At 46.2% G+C, this 24,850-nt stretch overlaps 1 protein-coding gene across 11 annotated transcripts in view; it reads right to left on the bottom strand.

The window, feature by feature from the left end:
• HIPK2 (homeodomain interacting protein kinase 2) overlaps positions 1-24,850 on the bottom strand; it is a 131,091-nt gene that overhangs the window by 31,004 nt on the left and 75,237 nt on the right. For 6 of the 11 annotated variants that reach the window (XM_075754938.1, XM_075754993.1, XM_075754974.1 and 3 more), the window contains exons 3-5: positions 3,586-3,709; positions 1,347-1,466; positions 520-618 (exon numbers count right to left, since the gene is read on the bottom strand). In XM_075754938.1, the coding sequence (XP_075611053.1) occupies positions 520-618; positions 1,347-1,466; positions 3,586-3,709 (343 nt within the window). The remainder of the gene's footprint in view (positions 1-519; positions 619-1,346; positions 1,467-3,585; positions 3,710-24,850) is intronic. The other 5 variants (XM_075755029.1, XM_075754947.1, XM_075755003.1 and 2 more) reach the window with 1 other exon arrangement.

Raw genomic sequence — 24,850 nt, 5'->3', positions numbered from 1 at the left:
CCAGTTTTGTGTGCTAGCTTGTTTGCTAGCACGAACTCCAGTCGCAGGAGTTGTTATGCTGGAATTAACTTTCACAACCATGTGGAATCAACATAGAGAATTAGTACTCCCTGTTCCCCCAGACAGTCACATTTTACAAGAGCACACTCTTCTGCAGCCTTGGTAATTATTTCTATGTCACCGTTTTACAAATGGAAATATTAAGGCACAGAGAAGTAAGCAACTTGCCAGTGGTCACACGGAGGAGCACCGGAGAGACAAGAGAAAACATGGGATTTTGACACTCAGAGATGTGACTTTGGCATTTCCATGGCTGCTTTACTACAGCACATTGAGCCCACGTGCCTGCCCCTGTGTGCAGTTTCCCCTACACAGCGGCACACAACGAGCTGATCTGGTAGGCTTAACCCTGGTATTTCTCAGGAGCTGGCACAAGAATAGGATACACAGAGAAATCACGTAGTTCTCCTTTGTTAGCGTTGCCCAAAAGCATGTGAGGTAGTCTTGCTGGTTACTCACCAATGCTCTTACCTGTGCCATATCATCCAAACAATTGAAAATATACTTTCTTGCTTCCTTCGACTTAATCCCCGTCTCTGCCTCATGATCATCTGGCGTCTGCTCAAAACAAGAGACAGGCATTGACCAGAACTGCCCTGCAATCAGCTGCGGGTTATGTGCCACTTCCAGCTTGTGCCTTATCCTGCCCTCATCAGAGACCACTGTCTCTCTCTTGCCTGACCAGATAACATTTACACTATCTCTGCTATGGTTACATGACAGCATTTGTGTCACAAGGCAATTTATCTCTTCTTTTTCACTTCAGAGGATCCTTCCAACTGCAATGGGAGTCCCAAAGGTCTCTTACACCCACCCCAGCGTGAGGCTCAGCATCTCATCCTGACAGCCAGAAGCGCACTGGCCTCTCTCCTTGGGGCATGAATGCAGCCGAACATGCTCGTACAGGAGACTCAGAGCTCACTTGCATTACTAGTGGGTTTGATTGTCAGAATTAAAATGCTTGTTTGCCTTCCCCCCCCCATGCATTAGATATTAGAGCAAAGTCTGCCCAGGGCATGTTTCATTTAAACTACACACCAATTCATTGACTACTTAGAAGGAGATTTCCAGGTCAATTCTGGACTTAAATTTCCCGCAAAGCAGTGCCAAGCAGGTAGGCTAAGGGCTGCAGACTTCAGGGATGGCAGTTTTACCTCGGGCTATGCCCACCCCAACGTCTGTCCTGCATTGCAAAAAGCAGAGACCCAGGCTCCAAGGTGACCTAATGTCTCCCCACTTCCAACCAACAACTGCAAGGTAAAAGAAATAAGGAAATGTCTTCCTACCTTCAGCCTCCACAAAGGATACGGTGAGTCTGTATCCCTGTTGAAAAACCTCGTAGTCTTTGTCCCTGCACTTAACAAATACTCTGCTGGTAAGCCCTGTGTCTGTGAAATATAGCGAATCTGTAAGAGAAGGATGAGAGGTCACTATTCATCCTGTGAAGAACTCTGGAGGTCTTCCTTGAAGGAGGGCAGGAGGCATTTAAAACAATAGACCAAAGAAAGAAAATGTAGCACATAGTTAGACTTCACAAAAAACACCCCCAAAACACCACAAGAAATGAGAGGAAAGAGAATTCCCATACGGCATCCCTCCATTTATCACATACACAGCAGGAAACTCACCCTTACGGTACGCTCCCACAAAGCCTACGGATAAAGAGAGGAAAGTCCCTAGGTTTTAGAGGCCAAAGAAGACAACCCACACAGAGATTTCAATGAGGTGTTTCACTGCTTTGCACCTTTTCATGTCACACTCCCCTCTCCAGGAGGTAATTTCAATAATTCGATATTTGCACTCTTAACTTCTGCTGTTTTTTCCCCCAGCTGAGCACACAGCCTTTCCTAGGAGCAGTTTGAAACTGCTGAAAACAGAGAACTATGAAGTGGCTATCTTTGAACGTACACGAAATATACACTCAAATGAACTGACACCCTCATGGTATTTAAAGTACTTCATCTCTATTGCCTACATGACTTCATTTGTTATTTGGGTTACTTCCATGAGTATGACCTTGCTGGCACTCACACAGCTAAAAGATGCTACACATGTGTTTCCAGGATCCCAGACTTGTAATTTATTTATTCAAAGGAGAAAGGGTCTGTGATTACACAATTAGAGACCGAGCTCACACACACCTGGGGTGCCATATGAAATCTTAAATTTAGCATCTCCTGACTCTTGAGTGTTTCATTCTGCAAAATTGCCGCAAACTATGCAAAACTACTGAAATAATCATCTACTCTAGAAAATTCTAGGGAAGAATGGAAAGCATTTTTGAGAGAAGAGACAGAGAGAGGTAAAACTAAATAATAAATAAAGGCATAAAAAGCAGCTGTGGTTTCAAAGACTTCCAGGCGCTCAGGACCCAGTTCACAGAGTATGCTTTGCTTGGTTCTGCAGCTCCTTAGGTCCGTTGAAGCCCGCGCACCTGAGAAGCACCAGGATCCTGCCTGCAGCCCGGCGCCACTGCTGCAGGGCGACTCAGGCTGCGGTGAGGGGCCAGGATCAGTCCCTGCCCCTTTCCCAGCTCCCCAGAAGCCCTCACCATACTTCACCGGAGGAAGCTTTGCACTGGGCAGGTACGCATGGTGATTTCTTTTTCAGCTGTGTGTTTTATGGCTTTTGAGGGGAGGAGAAAGAAATCTACTCTTCATGCTTGGTATGTGATTGTCAAACGCTTGTAAATTTTTCAGCTACATCTGATTTCCTTTGGAGTTACTAATGGCACTGCTCTTCACTGCTTGTTATTATTTCCCCTGCCAAATTTCACCTTTTAAGCTCTGACTAAAAAATACTATTTGCAAAAGAGTCAAAGAAACATTTTCACATATGAAAAACTTATTTATTATCCTGTTCTTTTTTTGTTTGGTTTTGTTTTTTGTTTATTTTTTTTTTCTAAAAGGAAAAAGACCCTTCACAGGCTGCACTTGTAGACAGCTAAGATCACCCCAAAGATGACTATGGGAATGGAAAGTATTCTGCAGCCCTGGCTCTAGCAGCTGCTGCGCTGTTTTAGGACTACAGAAGGAGCGTAAAAGCCTATAGGAAGAGAAGGATGACAGCTTGTATTAACTGAAAACCTACACCACTGAACGTTCTCCTTCTTGTCACTGCTTTTAATACGCACCCTCGTAAAAGGGATTATGAAATGCAGTTGAGTTCATGCAGTTTCTTCTAACAAATAAACCTTTATTCAACACTTGCTGTTACAGAAGAGAAAGGATGCCTGCTCTGCTCAGTGAGGAGAGACACGTACGGAGCTCTCCAGTCAACAGCAGTGTTGACTCTTGATTGAGACTTCACTTAGGCAGTCAGGTCTTAAAAGCCAGCGTACCAAACAGCACACTGGTTACCTAGAATAAATATCCCAGGGTGGATAATGAAAAAGTTGACTTGAGAGTGTAAGAATCACATATCCCCTGTCAGCAAAATGGAAAAAGTTGGCATCTGTTCACTGTGACAAGAGAAGGGAAAAACACTCGTGCTCTTACCAGCACCCAGGGCAATATCCATACCGACCTGATCATACTCTGAAGCTCCCGGGTACAACGGCCAGCCCAAGAACAGCTCTGCGATGACACATCCCAACGACCACATATCAATTGCTTCACAAAACGGTAAACCGAGGATGATTTCAGGGGCTCTGCGAAGGAAGAGGTTAGAAAACATAAGTAACGGGAGTGGATCTGCCTGGCTGGCTGGCCCACTGGCCACCAGCAAAGTGTCTATGTTACGTCTTAGCATAACCCAGCATGGGTCAGTGAATATTTATCCTTGCAGGAGAGGCCTCTGGCAGCAACTCGCCAAGAGACAGTCCTATGTTTTGCAGCAGTTTGCAAAGGAGAGAATTACCATTATTTTCATTCGGCAGGTGGGAAAATGAAGCACAAAACAAATGTTGTGCATTCAAGGCCACCCAATTAAGGCCCCCGCTCGAGGCCCTCGGGCCCAGCTTGCTATGCTGTGGAGGAACTGTGTGGACTCCCTGCAGTGAAGCATCCTCCGTTCACACAGCTCAGCGGGCTTCACAAACAGCCAGACATTAAATAATCATTACAGGACTGGTATAAAAGGATTACTGACTTTTTAAACAAATGGTTGTAACCATAAAACAGAGAAATAACGTAATTAGATCTATTAGACCTAAGCCTTTTCCTCAGGAGGAAATAGCCAAGAAGCCTTCACTTCCCAGTCTGTCCCAGGCGCCTGATTAGATTTCCTCTTTCCTTCCAGCCCAAACAGCCAAAACGCAGCGGCGCTCCCTCTATGCATTTACTGATTGCTTCAGGAGATGCCCACTGAGGCACCTCTGCTCAATGAATTTTGGCATTAGCTCTGCTGAGGAAGCAGAGGACAAGGTACAAGCTTTGCTTCAGCTCTCCAGGAAGATCCCCAGCCAGGGCATGGAGGAGACACCCAAATAACACGACCAGTCTCAGCTCAGACTTCCACAGGACATTAAGGTGAGAGTGATTTCACCTTTCAGCCAGGTAGAAGCTGCTGTCAAATCCTAGCCAGACACCATGCAGACCGTGCAGTCAATGGAGAGACACCCCCCCCCCGAGAGGGATTTGCCCCACTGTCTTGGGACTTTCTTCACTGAGGCTAGACAAGCTCCCTAAACTCCAGTGGCCAAGGTGAGACAAGATGAATACTCCCCTTGGTGCCCCAAATGCTTTGCATTGCAAAAGCAACTTCTATGTGGAAGAGTCAAGTACCTTACTGAAAACTTACTGAAAACCTTATACAAAGCCCACCTCTGCACAGACACCTTCCTTACTTTCCCTACCTCAGCCAAGACTTCCACATGCAGTTAAGTACCATATTTCCTATTTTAAACAGGGATCACCTAAGGCTTCTCTCCTGTTCTTCTTGCAGATGTTGCAACACTTTCTTCTAAAGCCCCACCTTCTAGAGTCAACAGATATACAACAGAAAGAAAACATTACTTTCCCATACTCCTCTAACTATATAAAAAATAGCAGAAGACAGATAAAAGAAAGAAACATGCATTGCTTTAAAACTTTTGTCCTTTTAAAAATAGCCTTAGGATTTCTCAGGCCATGATGCATATTTTGGGAATTCCTGGGGCTGACTATTGAGCAAATCAAGTGCCACTATCCAGAGCTGGAAATAGGGCCCATGGTTCCCAGTTTCCCATCCGTCATCAGGGTAAGATCTGAGACTAGTGAGATCATACTAAGGATTACCAATTGCAGTGGAAAATATTAGGTTTTAATCATGCCATTACATAGTCATGTGAAGACAAGTCTTTAGCCAAGAAGCCAAGCAAAATGGATAATTTTTTCCAAAGAAACAAGCGAAGGCCCTGTAGCAAGAATCCATGCCCCATCTTCAATCCACAAACCTCCCCAATTTCGGGTTGACTGGTAATGAAAAAAAGCCCAAAAGTATCTGTTCTCAAACCAGCAACGCAGAACATAAAAATTACAGGAAGTTCTGGGATTTTAAGGCTAGGATGCATTGTACCATTCCCACAGAAAACATGCCAGAAACTTAAAAAGCGGCTACCTTTATCCCTTCTAGCTTCACCTATGCTTGTTGTTCGCATACCCCCCCGTTCTTTAGCCTATCGTGACAAACTTTTTATTCTAATACCAATCTCCCCTTAGGAACAAGGGGTTAATTTTCCTCCTTTCCCCCCCATTCCATCATCCATGCACACTACTCAACACCTAGACAAAATGCAGAGAGAAAAAGACAGCTATGGTGACCTGAATCTCATTACTATGTAAATCCTGCATTCAAAGCCATCTGCCTCTCCCTGTCTGCCTTCCACATTGTGAACGAAATGTCCCTGGTCACTAATGAGAGCTCAGCCACGCATCGCATCGCCTCAACTTCAAATCCCTCCCACTAACTCAAGTGGAGGGAGCGGAGGGGTGGACTAACGGTGGGATATTCCCAATGTGATTTTGTGTAGAAACCTCCCTGTTCATAAAAGTCGCTTGCACTGCGGTCACATGCAGCACACGCCTCCTCCCCTCTCTCCCCACACTTATGCTGCCAACAGCTCCAGACCCCTACAAGAAGGGATGACCTAGAATTTGAGACTTCAAAATTTTTAATTTTTTTCTCATGAGTCTTCAACTCTCCAGTGGGTTTTCCTTAAAGCTCCAGTTTCTGGAGTACAGTACTTGGGAGAGATTTTCTTTTTCAAACACAAAAGAAATTCTGAATCTCCACTGTTGGGAAGGAAAACACAAAGCCAACATTTGTACCAGTTAGATACATAAAAGGCAACTAAACGGAATGCTATTCATGATATTTAACCAGACCTATCGCTGTAGGGAGGGGATGTGGTGAGATAGTTCTATTTTACCTTTTTGAAAGCTGGTATTTGCATTACTCAATCACGCCTAAACATTAGTTGCAATCTTTGCCCATTCAGCCCCAAATAGACGATGATTTTGGAACAGGGATGAGAATCCCTGCAAAAGCGGGGCCAGACTGAAGTGATACCATGCCCTACGTACACCACAGCCAGCGTTCACTGCAGCCTTCTCCCAGCCCTGCCTTCACGTCTTGACTGCGGTTTTTCCACGGAGAGGGAGTGGCTCTAAGTCAGAAAGAACTTGTTAACTTAATTAAGTTGTCATTAAGGCACCAAGAGAACACCAGGTATCGGACACCACACAGGCTTCCAGATTTTCAGCAAGCGGAACACCTCCTGTTTGCCACATGGAAGAGAGAGCTCGAGTCGCCCCAGGAGAAGCGGCAGTCTACCTGCCTGCTACCACTCTGCTAATGCCCAACACCAAGCGTTTTGGTGGAGGATACTACAGAAGTTCCGTAATGAAACAATTTGCCAACTGATTAAAAGCCTTCTGAACCTTTATTGGATAGAAATTGTTCTGTATGCTCAGATGCATAGACCCTTCTGCATATAGACCTATATCTAAGATGTGGAACTCCTCTCAACATAAACATGCCAATTTTTTAAGACAAGATAAGATCTTGACTTCAGTCACGCGTTGTGGCATGGAGTTCCACAGGCAACCTGCTTTCAGTATCATCGTAACTCAGTTGTTTAAAGCCTGATTTTCCTTCATCAGGTTTAAATTTGTCACCTCTCACTTCATCTCTAGGCCAATCCATGTGAACGTGAAGATGGTAATGCTTGAAACACCTTTCCTCTGGCACAAGCTATTTTTATATCTCTACCCCATTCTCCCCTGTTTCCAGTGGCTTCTGGCTTCTCAGTGTTCCATTCCGTGGATGCTTGAATCCACTTCCACCGCCTGGCCCTACAACTCATCTTCCTGACATAGTCTGCTTGGAGACAGGCTGAACAGACCTAGAAACAGTTAAACATGAGGATATTCCCCAGACTTATTTTACACTATTTGCAGAATGCTTTCGCTTTCCAGTTTTCCCTGAGCCTAATATTTTGTTTGCTTTTGGAGTGACACGAGGCATTTCAACAGATGTTTTATCTGGGAGATCCTCTGAGATACACAGTTCTTTCTCCAGAGGAGCTGCAGTTAATTTAGGATACAGAATTATGTAGAAATAGTTCGTTTTTCCTCTTCCAATGTTTACTGCCTTTCAGTACTGCACTGATCTGGCATAATGTTGTCTGCAACCTATATCAAGTCCCTTAGATGTTCCTCACTCTCTTCTGCAGTCTAACCTAAGCAAGTCTGTGGTATCTGCACACTTAAGCACTTCACTGCTGGTCCACCACTTTTTACAGATAATTAATACATTAAATAACTCTGGTCCTAAAATGTGTATGCAACCCACTCCACAATTGACCCTTTTATTCCTAAAAGCACTCAGATTTAGCTCAGCAATAAGAATGGTGTAATTCTCTTTTCCAAAGGGAAAGAGCCATTTCTTAGCCAGTTTTTATGGGGGATTACTCCATTCTGCAGCTGGTAACACCACGTAACAGGGAAAAATGCCCTATTAAAGTGTGCACATCAGAGTAGTGCAATTATAAATCAGAAGGACAATTCACATGGCAGCAGGTCCTCCTGGAACAGCATTGAGGTCTTCAGCAAATCTCTCCACGGCTGCACAGGGAAGTGTTTTCTGTACTGATAATACTGCTTGTTTTAACACAGACTCACCAAACCTTTCAATTGTGGTGGGGATCTTGCTTGAAACTATGCAAAGCCAGACACCTTGGTACATGCAGGAACATCCCCATTTACTGCTCTCTGCCAGTTTTTTGGCTGTGCATCCTCAACACCTTCAGCACAGTAATTCCAGTACGAGACACGTGGAGAGAAAACAGAAAACTTCGCCCTCCTATCCCTCCTCTCCCGCAAGCTGCTTTCAATGTCTCCCAACGAAAGGCACTCCCTTTCTGTATGTGCGGGCACAACTTGCCCTACAGCTCACACAAATCTTGCCAGCACAGACCAAAGATTTAGAAACCACTTGTCACCAGCCTGGGAGAAGCTGAAGAGCGTTGCCAAGAGCCTGTATCTCCAGGAGAGAAGCAGCCAGCCTATCCCCACCTCCCACATCTCCTACCCCTTTCCCAGACCAAAATTGCTCCCCTGACCAGCAAAGGATGACCTGCTCCTTGGCTCAGCACTGGGTCCAGCAAGTCTCCCATCACCTTGGAGCCCACCTTGAACGTGCCCACGTGTACCAGAGAGCTGTTGGTGTTGGGGACCCAGGGCGCGAGGGTCCTCGTGCTGGCAGCACCCGCAGGTCCCCAGAGGAAGGGGTGCCATCTCATCATTTGCTTGCACCTCACATATGACCCTGTCCTGCTTTCAGGCCTGCCGTTGGCAGAGTATTTACTTTAGCAACCCTGCTTTGTGGCAGGGTAATTTCATTGTCTGGTGTTTCTGTCAGGAAAATTAATTACCAGTCTAGCTTGCTGGCTTTTTCACCCACACATCACAGGACATTAAAAACAAATGCCAAAAAAATTCATTTCCACAGACTTGGATTTGGAGAGCTGGGCTCTTTCTGAATTTTAAAACTCCCCTGCAAACTGCCCGCCTCAGGGATAATTTACCACCCCTGGTAGGGTCCTGTGGCTGAGCGTGATTGTCTCAGCAGAGTCCTTCACGGACAACTATACATATCAGACAAAAATATAACTCAAAACTTGATACTTGCTGGCACCTCGAGCAGAGAGCGTGCCTGCTTCTCGCCTTCAGGGTGATGCTTCTAGAAGAAGGTTGCGGGCAGCTGCCAGCAGTGCAGACAGACCTACAGTGATGCTGTCTGCTGAGTTGATGTACACAACTCCTGTCATCTTGGGCCTCTTAAGTCTCACCTGCCAAAGCCTGAACTTCAGGAAGCAACAGCTTTCACATCTCCATCGAAAAAACACTGGGCAGAGGCAGAGAGGCAGGAGCCGAACCCCTCAGCCCAAGCGGGCACCCACTGACCGGCTACACAAACGGGGCTTGACCCATCTCAGTGCTGTTGCTCTCCCACACACCAAGATACCTCCTGTGAGGAGGAGGAACTGCATCCTTCACATGTCTTACAAACAAGTTTTTAATCAAGTGATGGGGCTCCATCCTCCTCTTAGCTGAACGCTTTCTTTGGCATCTTTATGGACTCCTTCTCATATCTGCTCACTTGACCCTTTTGTATTTTGTGGAGGTATCCACTTTTTGTTGCCATATACTGTAGCATACAGAGTACCCTTAGCTCTTAGTTAATGGAGATGGAAGAGCATACAGCACCTTTTTCTGTCCCTCTGTAGCTCTCAGACCCTAATCATTTCTTAAGTGCAGGGCTGTAAACAGAGACAGGCTTATATTCTGGGAGTAAAAGGTTATAGTTACTATTTCCCTCACCCCTCCAACTACTCTGCGCTTGCACAGACACCTAGAAGGGATGCAGACATCTAACACAGATGACCCCCAGACTCAAGGCCTTCCTCCGCCCTGGGGCTGGGCAGCTGCAGACTTCCCACCTGTGAAAGCCAGCCATCAGGGGCAGAGCTTAACACCTACAAGCACTAGCAGCTCCTGCTTGCTCGCTCACTCCCCGTCCCACGCAGCAGGCAGAAAGCAGCTCCAGACCCCACCTGCGCTGCTCCCAGCCAGGGAGATCTCGGCTCACCCTCATTACTGGCCTCACTGCAGGACCTCCGCATTTCTCCTGCATCTCCAAGTGCTGGAATTTGCTTGGATGCTTAGCCAAAGCCCATACAGAAGTGGTACAGCTCTGCAGACCTCTCACTAGGGCCTCAAGGACTGCCATCATCTGTGGACTGTGTTGGGAAGCACCAATCCATCAGAATCACAGCAAGGGACAGCCCTGGGAGTCAGGACTCATCCCAGAACACACAGGCACACCATGCCTTTCAGATTCCAGCATAAAGTTCAAACCCTGGAGAGTTTAGTCAACACAGGGATATTCATGAGGGAGGGAAAGGGCCATTGAGGAACGTCACCCAATCCATCAGAGTACGCTGTTTACCCACAAAGATGGTTTGAGTTGTAAGGTGGGATGGTCCCTCTAAAGGGCCTATTAAAACACACGCCCTATTTCCCAAGTCAAACACAGCTACACCCGGTTTCTGGAAAAGACTGTGGATGTAGCCAGAGCCATTTCCAGGGCTGTCAGACCACCAACACAACCACCACTAGAGGGTAGCTCCAACACTGCATTGCTCACATTGCCCTCACCCATCCCTCAAGATTAGTTTGCAGCACATCAAAAAATATCTGTATCAGCTCAGAGGACTGGAAGCTGGATCCACTCACCCTTCAGTGATGGTTTATGTTACAGGACATAAATATAAACTGGAGGCTGGTAACAACTGAGGTACCACAGGGGTTTATCCTGGGACAGGTCTTGTTTAACATCTTTATCACTGACCCAGGGGAGAAGGCAGAGTGCACTCTCATCCAGTTTATGGCTGACACCAAACTGGAGGACCTGGTGATGTGCTTGAGGGCAGGGCTGCCACCCAGAGGGACCTGGACTGGCAGGAGGCATGGGCCAACTGGGACCTTCTGAAATGCAGCCAGGACAAATGCTGAGTTCTGCCCCTGAGACAGATGAGCCCTGGTGACAATACCTTGGGAGCTGCTCAGTGGGAAAGGCCATGAGCACCTTAACTTGGGGGACGGTGGGCTGAAACAAGGACCCCGGTAGCAGCTGCACCAACAGCCTCCCTGGAGCAGGGCCAGTAGACCAAGGAACATGATGACCCACCTCCAGCCACACTTGTGAGACTACACCTGGATACCATGTCCAGCCTGGGGCCTCCAGTGCAGGGGCAAACTGGGGAAATCTCAGGGGGACGAAAGATAGCCACGGGGGACCTGACAGCAGCATGCCCCCTTCTCCTCTGCCACATGAAGAAGATGGTGTCAGGCTGTTTGCTCAGGTGGGCAGCAGGAGGTGGAGATGGTAGACATGATCTGAAACACAGGGAAAACGCCTCCACTGTGCAGATAATGAACGACCAGCATGGACTGCCCTGAGAGGCCATGCCGTTGCCATCCTGGGAGGCTTTCAAGACCTGATCTTAATCTCATGGCTGACCCTACCTTGAGCAACAGGTTGGGCTAAATGACCTCCTGAGGCCCCCTTCCACCTGAACTACTCTGACTCCATATAGTGCAGTAACTATCCGCTTGTCAACAGGAAGGTCACCACAATCCTCCTACATCCAAGCAAAACACTATGCAGCTAGGAGCATTTCAGCAGGTACAGATGCAGGTCCCAGGCTGGTTTTAGCAAGTGTACACACACAGTTTTATCTGTCTTTTAAAAACAGAGAGCAAGTTACACAAGAATTACTTCTGGACTTGATTGGCATAATTATCAAACAAGCCTCGGGAGCCTATCATTACTAAGGGTATTTAATAGCAAATAAATCATAGAAGCAGACTAAACTACCCGCCCCTTGACACTGCTCATGTTCGACCAGGTTGCTGACTGGGAAGGGCGAAAATAGTCCAGAGGATGGTATCAGAGACTGACAGACCTAGCCCAGACCCTGAGAAGTCACTCACTCCCTCCCTGCCCCACTATCAGGCCATCCACACCTATGTTGCTCCTGCCAAGCATTGAGCCAGCTTGTCTTACCTCCCATGGTGGAGCGTCCATAAACTTTACTGTGCCCCAAAGGACTTCACCTCTTACAATTTTAAGGAATAATACAGCTGTGCATAGCTGACTTTATGACATGTTTAATTAAAACTTCTTGTCACTCTGGCATCTATGTAATACATAGGGAAAACCATAACTTAATACATCTCACTTGACTCTGCCTATACCCAGCTTTCTGCCAGGCTGCACCTCCTCCCCGTCGTCACCTTGCCTTGGCCTCAACGCATACTCGGTACCTATAGCCTTGTGTCTTTTTCTCCCCTGCTTACCTCTGTCTCCTTTTTCACTATGCACCTTTCTTGCGGTTAAGAAAGCTGGATTCAGCCATGAACAAAGCTTGGGTTTAAATGGGGAGGGAGAGGACCCTGCCGGAAAGTTCTGCACCACTCTGTTCTTCTATACACATTGCATACGTACATTCCATTTAGGTTAGGGCCTGAAAGAAAACCTCCTGCTCTCTTCAGCAAGAGCGGGTGAGCAAATGACTGAAGCCCTGAGCTGGAGAAGGCAGCGCAGCTGTTTGTGGAAACAAGACAAAAGATTTAGAAACAGTTGCTTTTTTCCCCCCTCTCCCATGTCAGGCTGTTTACAGAAACCAAGGGATGAAATTTTGCAGACAAAAACACTGAGAGCAGCCTGTCAGTCTCAGAGGGAGGGAGGGAGAGGGAGCGTAGGCTTCTTTCAGGATTATGGATCATTGCTAAATTGCTCTATCAATTATTAAACCCATCACTCAAAGCGCAGTAACCAAAATACAGCAGATAAAGCCTTTCTCATCCACTCTCTACCAGCTGCTCTCCTCCTCCTAAAGCCAGAGGGGAATGAAAATTCTCGTAGTTTATATTTTATAAACATCATTTTCTCTGTGCCTTGAAAATAAAAGCTTTTTCGGACAAGATACAGTAGAATCAAGCCTGCGGCAGGAAGATATTAAAGGAGGACTCGCCCTTTCGATTAACAGACCCAGGGAATAAAACAAAATCTTTCCAATCATAATGATTTCTTAGCACCGACAGGTTAAAACATTTGTCTGTGGATAAATGAAGAGGGCAGGTCTCAGCCATCAATAGCTGTTAGTTGCTATTTGCCTTCGCCACTGGGCAGATCTGAGATCAACGGCAGGGTGGGTATGGTCCCAGGAAAGGATGGGACACGGCCAAGCGGCACTTGGCATTTGGTCTGGCCAGTGACTCCGTGGAGAGAGAAACTGTAAACGTGCAGCCAGGATGAGAGGGAGCCACGTGGGGAGGAGGACCAGGACCTGACATCTAGCCAGAAAGGCGTCCACATGGCTGCCAGTGTCTGAAAGGGCGTGAGTCTTTAGCAGCAGTATACGCGCTTGCTGGAGGCTGTGACTCCAGTTCAGCAAAACCCTTCACTGTATGCATCACCTGAAGCAAATACGTGCCTGAGTCTTGGTGAGGGCACTGGATGCACTGAAAGTTAAGCATACGATTGAGTGATTTGCTGAATTTGAATCCGCTAGCAAGTCCTCGGTGCTCTTGAGCGGGAAATCTTAAGAAGCAAGAAAAGCTATTAAGCGCAATAATGGAAAAGAAAGCTAGGTCCTGGATCAACCGAGAGGCATACTAAGGTTGTCCCAGCCAGAAGTGCATCTTTGTACACCCCTGGAGGAAGCCCTACTGGACTGATCACAATCATGCTCGTCTCTTTGGACTCAGAAAAGCAGGATTCTGTAAACTTCAGAGGAGGTACACAATGCTGAGCACCATGACCATTAGCCCCGGGGGTCATCAGCTCCACACTGACCCAGAAGTGCAGAAACATGCACAGGGGGTGATGCAACAAAAGCTACATTCAGCACAGCGTGACCTCTGGTTGTTCTCCGAAACAAAGGGTAATGCACAGGGGTGAGGGGGGAAGGGCTGGGGCTTTCCCAGGTTATGGAAGAAATCAGAGAATAGAAAAATCGTAATTTGAAAACAAAAGCCCTATCCATGCCAGGCAGTGAATGGATGGGCTGCATCATATTGGGTGCAGAGATCCCCTGAAGGAGGCATATGATCAAGAAGGGAAGAATGCCAATTATGTGCTCCCATTCATGCCACTGCAATGAAAGCATAATTCTGACTCCGCTTTCTGACCCGCAGTATGCAATTTATGCAAATCCAAGCTGTTCTCGCTTCCCTCAGAGCCAAATGTCCACCAATGCCAGAGCAGGCTCTAACTTTTTGTTTTCCTTTTCAAATCTATTGTTTTCACTGTTGAATATTTAAGACCTCTTGTTGTTGCTGTTGTGTTTCTTTGGAAATGAAATAATAATTAAAAAAATCCCAAAGCACACAGAGACAGTCAAGAGTTGACTTCTTGTCTCTGACGGTCTCCTGTTCTGTCACGCTCAGCTCCATCCCAAACCCTTATCGTTCCAGCCCAGAGTCCTGCCACGTATCGGCCAAGTGAAGCTCCTGCGTCCGACCTGTAACGTTCCCCAAGACTTTTGTTCACAGCAAATACTGAAAGCTGCAGCAAGCTGCATGGGGTTTTATGGGATTAGGCTGAATACCGAGCCAACAGCCAATATAAGGCTCCAAACGACTTCTAGCCCTGGCAAACACGGATACGAACCAGACTCAGGCCGTGACCCTGAGATTGGCTTCACAGAGCAAGTAGCAGGTCTGAGGCTAAAAATATCAAATTACTGCAGCCTCCTTTATTTTTTTTTCCTTTTAATCATGTCTACTGGCTGCTTCTTTTTAATTAGAAAAAGACAAAGACAAAAATAAAGTACTTATCCTGCCTGCTCCTTGGAGAAAGGAGCATTGCCCTTTACTTATCTCTGAAGAGCCACACAGATTTAATATTATTATTAGCAGCAACTATTTGTATTTCTGTAGCATGCAAAAGTCCCGGTGGAGACTGGAGCCCCATAATGATAGATGCTAAAAGACGACGTTCTAAGGGATTGCGTCTGCTCCAGAGAATTGATGATCTAAGGTGATGTGTGGTGACAGTGGAACAGATTGGTGGAGCAGTTCGCCCAAGATCATATGAGGAGAGCGTAGCAAAGCCAAGAAAAAAAGCAGGGGCCTTAGATACAGCACACTGTTTGCATTAGACCACAACGTCTTCTACTTATGATATTTGGGAACAGCAATAATAATAGAGGGATTCAACAGCTCTTTCGAAAGAGATGCATATTACTGGGGCAAGGCAGATTTTTGAGGCAAAATGACCTGTAAACGTCACCCAGCAAGACAGTGTGTGAGGAATAGCTCACAAAATCCAAGGCCCACTTTAATGCCCACTCGGTGAGTCACAGCATCCTGCCTACACTGTTGAGGACCTGCCTGGTCTACAAATAAGTTTTAGGAAAAGCCTGGGAATGCCTGCCCACCTGCACGCAGAGGTACGCGTGGCTGGGAACAGCAGGGGCATCCCAGAGCTGCCTATTCCTCCGGCAAATTTCCACCTTTAACTCAAGCCCTACTCAAATCAACACAGCTCGCAGAGCGACCCAGGGAGCGGGTGACAGCAGTTCCCTATATAAGCAGCAGGGCACAGCACCATGGAAAAATATTCCTTTTCCACAAAATTGCAGAAACACAAGTCCACTTGGAATTTAACTTATTTTTATTGTATTTGTACTAGGGCTAAAATGTGGAAGGTTTAGGCAGGGCCCTACTATACTAGGTGCTGTAAAAAAGCATAAGAAAATGTTCCCTGCCCTAGAAGACCTGCAACCTAATTTGGGATCCCTCATCACCCCCTGGAACTTGCTGCTCAGCATCTGCTAAGCCGGGATCTGCAACCAAGCCTGCTCAAAATACAGTCCCTGACCCACTGGGGCAACCACTGACAGTCTGAATGCTTCAGCTGACGAGGATGGGGGCGAGCCCACAGACGTGAGCAGCCCCGCTGGGAAGCCCCAGCAGCCCGGGCTACCGGTATCCCACTGTAGGTTACGTAAGGAGTACAATAAAGTAAGGCTTAAGCAAATCTGCAGGAAGGACAAAGGATCAGCACTAAAATCTCAGACTGCTGACAACGCATGGCTGCTCTCAACAAGCCAGCGCACAAACACCCTTCTAGCACGCACCGCATCAGTATGGACCTCAGTGTGGACACACCAGCTCCCCTAGTCCCTGCCTTTCCCTCTCACTCCTCCCACCATCCCCACCATCCCTTGCTCCACTTTGAAACTCCACTGAGCTCACCTGCCAGGCAGAAAACCATAATACAAGCAAGAATACACACGAGGTGTGCAAATAATCTGGAGGAACCATGATGCTTGCAGGGAGAAAGACAATACTGCAGAAGAAAAGACTTTTAAAATAAAGTCTTCTGCAAAGTTAAGTTCATTCTTTATTTAAAACTGTCACATGGAAAATTCAATTGTTCTCCGACGCATCTCTGTACCAAATCAGGAGACTAAATTCAATCATTAAAGTGTGAAGCTGATGAATTTAAATCCATAGTAAGTGCAAATTTCAACACAGTTTTAAGTAAGGAGTCGCTCCCAACACCTTCATAACATGTCAACACATAGTCATATATTTGTTTCTGGGACTCTTCAAATGTCTCCTTTTACAGTTTTTTTTTTTTCTTGCCAAAACAAATTCTTAAAGCTATCCCGATGTTCTGAAAAAATATAAACATTTCCCGCATGTTAAAAATCTTAGGTGGCCATGACAGAAATTTTGGAGAGACAAAACTTGCAGAAAAAAAACATCATACAAAGGAAATGTTTCCTCCTCTTTGCCATGCACAAGGGGAAATTGGACTGATTCCTGTCTGATTAATTTTAACTTCTAATTTGTCCTTGGATCGCACTGTGGTACGGATGTCATTTCTTAATTTGACTGTTTTGCAAGTAGCCAGTACTGTCCTTGTAAAGGGTGAAAAAACCCCCATATATCAGGAATGCTTTTGGCTGATGGGAAGCTTAGTAATTACTCCAGACAAATAAATACAACAATCAAAAGTACTTCCCAGGCCATGAAGGCAAAGATCCACCCTTTCTTGAAAGAAGAATCTCTCTTATGCATACATTCGTATCTTCAATTATCGTGACTGCCTGTAACCATTTAGCCCTCTGCTAAGTCAACTGCATGGTTCAAGAATATTTCCTGGCATTCTTCTTTTTTTTTTTTTTTTTTTTTTTTACATGTTGCAATTTTATCCGGTGTGTATCATATGCTTCCCCCTGAAATGCCTGAATCGAACCATCTTCCTCCTGACAGAGGAGTCTGGGCTCTCAGAAACCTCATCGCTTGAGGGCTGTGTTAGAAATTACTGAACACAAGAACAAGTTTGGCTTTGATAGGTAAAAAGATCACAGTATATTCAAGCAGCAAATGGACCACAACACCTCCCCTTAAAGATACTTTCACCCAGGCCTGTACCACCAGTAGTAAGCCCATCACCCCAATATCTTACAGCTTCCCTGTCGTCCACCAAAAACCTTAGCATACACTTTGGTTTCGTTACGTCCTTTACTGCACCCTTCCCCACCTCTATCCCCGTAGCTGCCCCCACACATATTTTAGTTGTGGAAAGGAATCTTCTTGGTTTAACTGGGACTGTGACAGTCGGTGCTGTCCCCCGCACCACGATGGGCAGGTGGCCTCTGGCTGGGCAGGAGGAAGATGGAAAGGTCCCTGCACGAGGTGCAGCTCATTACCTGCTGTATGATTTACTACAAACACATGGCAATATTTAGGGTGCAATAATAAGGTGGTACATGAGAGCTTCACCAACAAACAAGGCGAGGAAGGGAATAACTGTATTTCCCATGTTTTTCTAAGGGGAGGTTCACCAAAAGGTTAGTGAGAAAACAATGTAGGCCATCGATCACAAGGACAGCTAACCTAGAAAGGTTACCGCATGTTCCTGCCTCATTTTTCACATCTATAATTACCCCGCTGCTTCTCTTCACGTCCCACCCATCGCCAAGCACCAAATGAAACCACTGTTGCTTTATTAATTATGTATTTTGTTTACGCTCATTGTCACCACTCCGCAACACGCCACAATGGCTGAAGGATTAAGTGCCACAACTTCCGTCATCCCCGTGGGGCGGTGTGGCCGGGGAATGGCAGCTGGAGGGCCTTCCCGCCTTTCCTTTGCCCAAAGTGAGAAGCCGCCACCGCTCAGCAGAGGTCAAGGTGGGATGGGTGTCCTTACATCCGCCATGTGAGCCGGAGAAACAAGGTAGGGGCATGTGAGGGAAGACCATTTCCATTCATGAAGGGCTCAGATTTGCTTTCAGATGTTCATCCAACTGAAATAAAATGCCAATGTTGCTGAACATGCTTAGCACCTCCTAAAGCGCAATCCTACTCTGAACAGTGCCTATCTAAAAACAGCAACACCAGGCTCCTTGTTTACTGCGTCTCCCTGATGCCTGATCTGAATTTCTCAGTTTAAAAGAATTACTTTTTTTCCCCCCTCTCCTTTTTCTTATCTACCAGTCCAGCAAACCCAACCAAGGCTTTGAGAGCCACTCTGCACTCATTTCTTGCACATTTATGCATGCAGACACAGGCAGCCAAACTAGAGTTATGCAGAGATGGACAGGGGAAGCGCAAGGCAGTGATTTGAAGACAATGAATTTGCACGGAACTCAGTATGTTTCTACTCAAAGTACAGCATCACGTTTCTGATGCAGGGAAGCCTGAGGGTCTTTTTTTTTTTTTTTTACTTTTTTTTTTCTTTTTTTTTTTTGCTGTGGGGAAACCTAAAATAGCTTCCTTTGAGAACCTGCACTCTGTAATCACCATTTCTTCCATCTGGACTATATCTGGATCCAGGCTTTTCAGTTCTAGAATGATAGTAAATATGTATAAAATAAGAAAAACTTCTGCTGCAGCAACAATAGTGAGAAATACTTTAAGCCCTAGACCTGAGAACTATTTTCTGGTTCTTGCTTTTTTCTGTCCCACTAGAAATTATAATTAATGCATACTCTAACAATACTAAAATCATTATTTTCTAATTGTAACCATATCTGCAATAGAAATCCCTGCTGATGCAAAGTGGAACAGAAAAAAAATTGCTGACAAGAGCAAAAAGCTTGCATGACACAAGTCAGGCAATGACACAAAGTTGTATGCGTGTCCTGTTTTAGGCCTCAGAAAAGTTCACACCCGTTGAATGCTAACAAAGAGAGAATAACCTTGGAAAAGCCAGTACAAGTAGGCTCAAGAGGAAATTAAATACAGAATTTGTCTTGAGAAAGAAACCTAGAAAGGTGAGAGCTTTTGCAGTGCCTTTGAGGCTGCTAAGCAATGAGATGCTCACCTTGGGATCCCAATAGAAAACTAGGCGCAGGTAGGACCCAGAAAAACCACAGAAGCGTAGGCCTCCTTCACACTGGCGAGGAAAACCAGAAGCACAGCACCTGCTGCCCTCCAGACTAATGCACTGTATCGGACCACACCAAAACACTCTCATGTGTTTCCAAGTGTTTGTGAAGGGGCCGAAAAAAATTGGAAAAAAAAAATTCACGGCATGTCAGCCCATCCCTAAAGCTTTATTTCTGAGTTGGATCCACAACAGACAGTGGAAAGGATGCTGGAAAACCACCACAATGGACCCCAACGGATATCGGTTCCCATGTTCTGCAGGTGCCATGCAAAGCCTCTGCTCCACATGCTGCGAGAGCCAAACTTTTGCTCAGCCAAACTCCCCGCTCCCAATGCCCATGAGCGCATACTGCGCTCAGATGAGACTTCCCTCAGCCAAGCCCTCAGGAAAGCAGCATGGGATGGCTGTAACAGCGACCTGCCATCTTCAGCACTGACCGTGGCACAGACGTTCCAGCTGTAGGCACCTCCGGTTCGGCTCTCACCCATTCCACTCAATGGGGTGTCTCATTACTGAACCCTTGTGGCGCTCCACACCGCATCCCTGTGACTAGAGGTGATGCTGCACCTCTGCCAGACCTGGCTGTGCTCTGTGCCCCCCTCCCATCCGCAGCCATTGCACTGACTGCTCCAGAGCCAGGCCTCCTTGATAGTTATCTTTTGTCATCCAAGGGAGAGGGCCAGTCTCAGCACAGCACTCCTCCACCCCTGAATCCACGGGGCAATGGTTACCTGTCACATCAGCAGCAGGACTGATGCTGTACCCAAGTACAGCTTGCTGGACCAAGGGGGAGGAGAACTGGACCGGGAGATGTAAAAAGTTTCAGGTTTTGACAATGACCGCAAGATCCTCAGGGACATCAAGAAAAAAACAGGAGTTGTCAACGTAATTTATGAGAAAATTTGACAGTCTCATGTGCGATCAATTTTAAAGATCTAAGATTGAATGATGGGAATTTTCTTTCCCTCCTGATTAAGCCAATTTACAGTTTTTTCAGGTTGATGGTTTACCCATAAGCTGGGCCATACGTATTTGGGGACATCTCTTGGTTGTTTCTTTGAATTCTATTGTTTATTTGCCACAGAACAAAGAACAAACAACAACATGGTACAGAGCCGCATGCTCTGGAGTGGAGCAACAGCCGCAGACCCTTCAGGATTGAGATGGGCCCTCTGAGAATCCATCTCACTCACTTTTAGAAAAATCCCTGCTTTTCCACTCTTCCTTGAAGCAGCAAACTAGATGAGGGAAGGATTAATTAGCTGATGTTTGTAAAGCCCTTTGAAGATGAAAAGTGTTATTTTTATTTTCAAGTCTCACCCAAGGAAAAAGAAAAAAGAAAATTAGAAAAGGCCAGAGAAAGACTTCTGCTGTTTCCTACAGATGGGGGTCTTGGGACTGAGCTCCTGTGCTGAGACACTCCTCCAACAGTATATATTAACTGTCAAGCTGACACCGCAGCCCTTCCCCCGGGGCATGCATTAACAGGGTCTCTGCCCAGCTGCCTATTTTCATGAAACATGTAGAACTCAATACCACCGAGACTTCTCCCCCTGCATCAAATTTGCTTGAATTTGTCCACTGGATTCAAAAAGTTAAGGGGAACACAGCAGCAGTGTGATCATACACATCTCATTTCCTTAGAAAAGCAGACTAAAAGCAAATGAGGAAGGCCCTTGAATACAGATGCAGAGCGCCTGGCTACCCAGAACACAGGTGGGCTATTTTTTCCTGAAGTGTAAATTACAGAAGTGATTTATCTTTTCTAAACACTTTGCACCTACTGTTGGAATTCCTGTATGTCCCTTTTATTTTTTTACAGGTTTTTTGAGGGTTTTTTTTTTGTTTGGGTTTTTTTACTCCCCATGTCCTTGGCATCACGAGGATGCACACAAAGCAGAGGCACGCTGTGATGCGGGACACGGATCCCCTGGGAATCAGAGAGCAACAAGAAGCTTACAGGTAGGTGCCCTACCCTAGGAAGACAAAAATAGCCAGAAGACAGACAGGATTGCAACGTATTAGCAGAGCTGAGCTTAACGCCTAAGACAAGGATGACAACAAGCTGTTACAGGTCAGGCCTGAAGTGAGCTGGCAACCCAGGAGGGGAAGACTTTATGGAGTGCAGCCCATTACAGCTCCTTCAACTCCACGTTCTCATCAAAATCTCACAACCACCAAAAATAAACAGGATGATAGCTTTGAGTTATCCTGTTAGATAACATCTAAATATGCATTTTAATGATGATGCCTAATGTCCAGCTCCAGGTATGTTCATTCCCCAATGACCAGGGCTAGCAGCATATGTCCTGAGCCTGCTTTCACCCATAGATCCTTTCTCTGCTCTCAGCTCAGCAAGGCACAATGCGCGAGATCTGTGAGGTCCTGCATAAAAACAGCCATCTGGTGAAGGGGCAGGAAGAACCAGTTAAAAACAGAGTAGCTCCACCATATGGAGAAAATAATTCAGTTGGGCAGTGTAGGAAGAAGCAAACCCTATTATAATAATTGTGTTGCCAAGTGATGTTGCAGACTTGTTTTTCCCCTCACGGCTTCTGCGCTGATTAAGAACAGAGCTTCCCCCATAATGTGGCACCATCCCCACAGCAAGATCAAACTGTTCCACTAAGTGACTTGTGGGATTACCAGGTTACCACCAAAATGTCTGAGCACAGAGATAGGAGCATTGCACCCTACCACCACCTTGCTTATTCTTCCATTCTGAGTTGAAACATCAAGACTTTTGGGAAAAGGTGATCCAGTTCAGCTGGACGGCACCCCAAGAATATTAGCACAGGAGGCAATTACGCTAGCGGCAAGCCCAGGTTTGAAGGACTTCTGGCCCACCACACGCAAGGACAGGCAATGTGTATCTGCTTGGGGCTAAGGCACCTCTCTTCATCAGCACAGGAATTCTGGCCCTCCTGTACTCTCCCATGTATCTGGGACAGAGCAACCTGATAAAACCCCGATCATAAACAGGTCCCTCTAGAAGAGCTCCCCTTCTTCAGACATTTCTGGGCTGTTAATAAAAAGGTGCCAGGTGTGCAAGCTCCAGAAGTACTCCTTACCCTGCAGAGTGAAGGCAACCCCTCCCTGGAGATCACACTAATCAGCTCCCCCCACAGGAGCCATTACTACTTGGGCTCCTACGGTCCTGCCATCACATTATCATCACTAAGAGCTAACTACATGTAAAATGGCGAGTCTCCCAAGGTTCCCCCCCCAGCTCTCCTGGTCACAATGGTGTGCCCCTCTTGGGAAGCCAGCAGGCAAGGGATCTGTCTCTCCTGCTGCTCCCTGCCCACTCACCATGCATACTAACAGGCAGCCGCCCAGACAGCAGTGTAAAATAAGGTGCTAGCACCATTACCTCGGTTAGCACAGGCTGCTGCTGAGTCCTGTGTATAAGGCGGAACAGATGCCCAGGCCAGGCTAACTCTGAGGCAAGTGCGGATCTGGGTGTCAAGCACAGCCACCATGCTGAATGATGGCAGGTAACCCCAAATCTCTGCCTCCGAGGGGCACACCCTCCTACAGAACCTTTTGTTACAAGCATGCTCTTTCAGGTAACAGCAGCTCATGTCCAAAATCAAAGCTCTAGCTTTTTCTTGGTAAAGAACTTGCTCTTTTCCCATTTTTCCTTTGTTCCCTTCCCTCTTTCTCCCTCTCATCCATTCCCATGCTGTGTCTTTCCACTGGGCTGCATGGTTGTAACCAGAAAGATTTCCTTGCACAAGCAGCCTTGCAGCTTCCAGCCGAAGGTGGACAAACCCACTACTGTCTCTGGAGGCGTGGAAGACACAGCGGGAAGCACGGTCTCTGGCCGCAGACATCGTTCCCAGGAAGCAAAATCCCAGTCCGAGGCCAGTTAACACATTAGTCATTAATTCTGGATAAAGGGAAATTTATTTGCATGGCCCTACTTAGACAAGACTGAAATCTTAACTTGCCCCTCCCCCTTCCCCTGCTCTCCTTTAATACCTTATTAATATTGCACGCCAGCACAAGCCAACATGCAAATAGAGCTCTATGCAAATACAGCTCAAGGCATAGACAGCTGCACTTAGTTCAGTGCGTTAGTGCAACTCCAGAGGAATAGTCAGGGGAAAAATAAATCATATAGATGATAGAGAAAGCATGTCTTAACTTCCAAATTTCCAGGGAGAAAGACACGTGTGTGCATCTGTCAGAGTAGAGTTTCCCAAGTTTCATCAAGGAGATAAGGTAGTTAATACTCTGCTTAATGAAAGGCTGCAATGGGATGCCGAGAGGATTGCCCTCCTAAATGTCTACGGCTCTGTCTTCCAAAACCTACTTCTAAAGTGGACTTAAAAGTGCAACTCTCCTCAGTAACAGCAGTACTGTCAACTTTGTGTTCATTGTTTCTCTGTAATTCCACATCAGATATGCTTGGTTTCTAGATAGAAACCTTTTTACCATTTTCCCCAAAGCACAGTCCTGCAAACAACAGCCCTGAATTTGAAAGTCAATCACTTCAATTCCTTCCCAAGCACTGCTACCAGCATTGCATTAATTGCTGCTGGCAATCAACAGGTCCCCAGGTATAATGCTGATGAGGGGCAGAAGTATTTCTACTGAGAGTTTTGAAGAGATACCTAACAGAATGAAAATTTTACCTTGATGCATATGCTGCCTGGCCCCTTGGTCTAGGTCAAGGATGTTCGCAAGAGCTGCTGATAACTACCATACTTGCCTGCAAGCAGAATGAACTTCCAGTCGACTCTAGCTGGGAGAAGCAAGCCAGCAGGTCAGCTGTTAGGGTGTGGGTGGTATCTGAAAGATCCAGCACTTCGTATTTCCATAAAGACAGCTGTTGGGCTTTCAGAAACTTTAATATACCCAGGTAAGGCAAGGACAGTTTATTAATCTCACTTTATAACTGGGAAGACTGAGAGATGGAGCAGAAGAATTATTTAAACAAGTTTACACAAGCAAACAAGAAAATAGCTTCCTTTGTCCCAAACTTGTATGTTATCCACAAGACCATCTTCGGATGCAAGTACCAAGTTTATTCACAATACATATCACTGCAACTGGTGACCTTGCATTCAGGAATATTTCTCTGCTGTAAAGGATGGCTGAGAATGCATTAAGATCACTTGGAGCACTTTTTGAGAACAAGCAGTCCAAGAAACGTCATTTTTCTTGAAGAACTATTTGGAAATGAGGTTCCCATCTGGAAAGCTCTTTTGCTAGGAGTGACAAAAGGAACAAGGGCATCTGCCTTGCCCAATAAATACAGAAACAACATGTCGCTGCTCTTAGCATAGGAATCATGAGTCTCCAAGGAGCTGGAGTTCAGGATAGAATTAAAGCCCAAGACTGAGCAGAAGCACCTTACAGCCCTCGCTGGCACCTCATCTAG

Source organism: Balearica regulorum, chromosome 1, assembly GCF_011004875.1.
Source record: "Balearica regulorum gibbericeps isolate bBalReg1 chromosome 1, bBalReg1.pri, whole genome shotgun sequence".
NCBI classification, from domain to species: domain Eukaryota; kingdom Metazoa; phylum Chordata; class Aves; order Gruiformes; family Gruidae; genus Balearica; species Balearica regulorum.
Note: the sequence above shows the minus strand (reverse complement) of the source record. Positions and strands in the feature narration are given on the sequence as shown.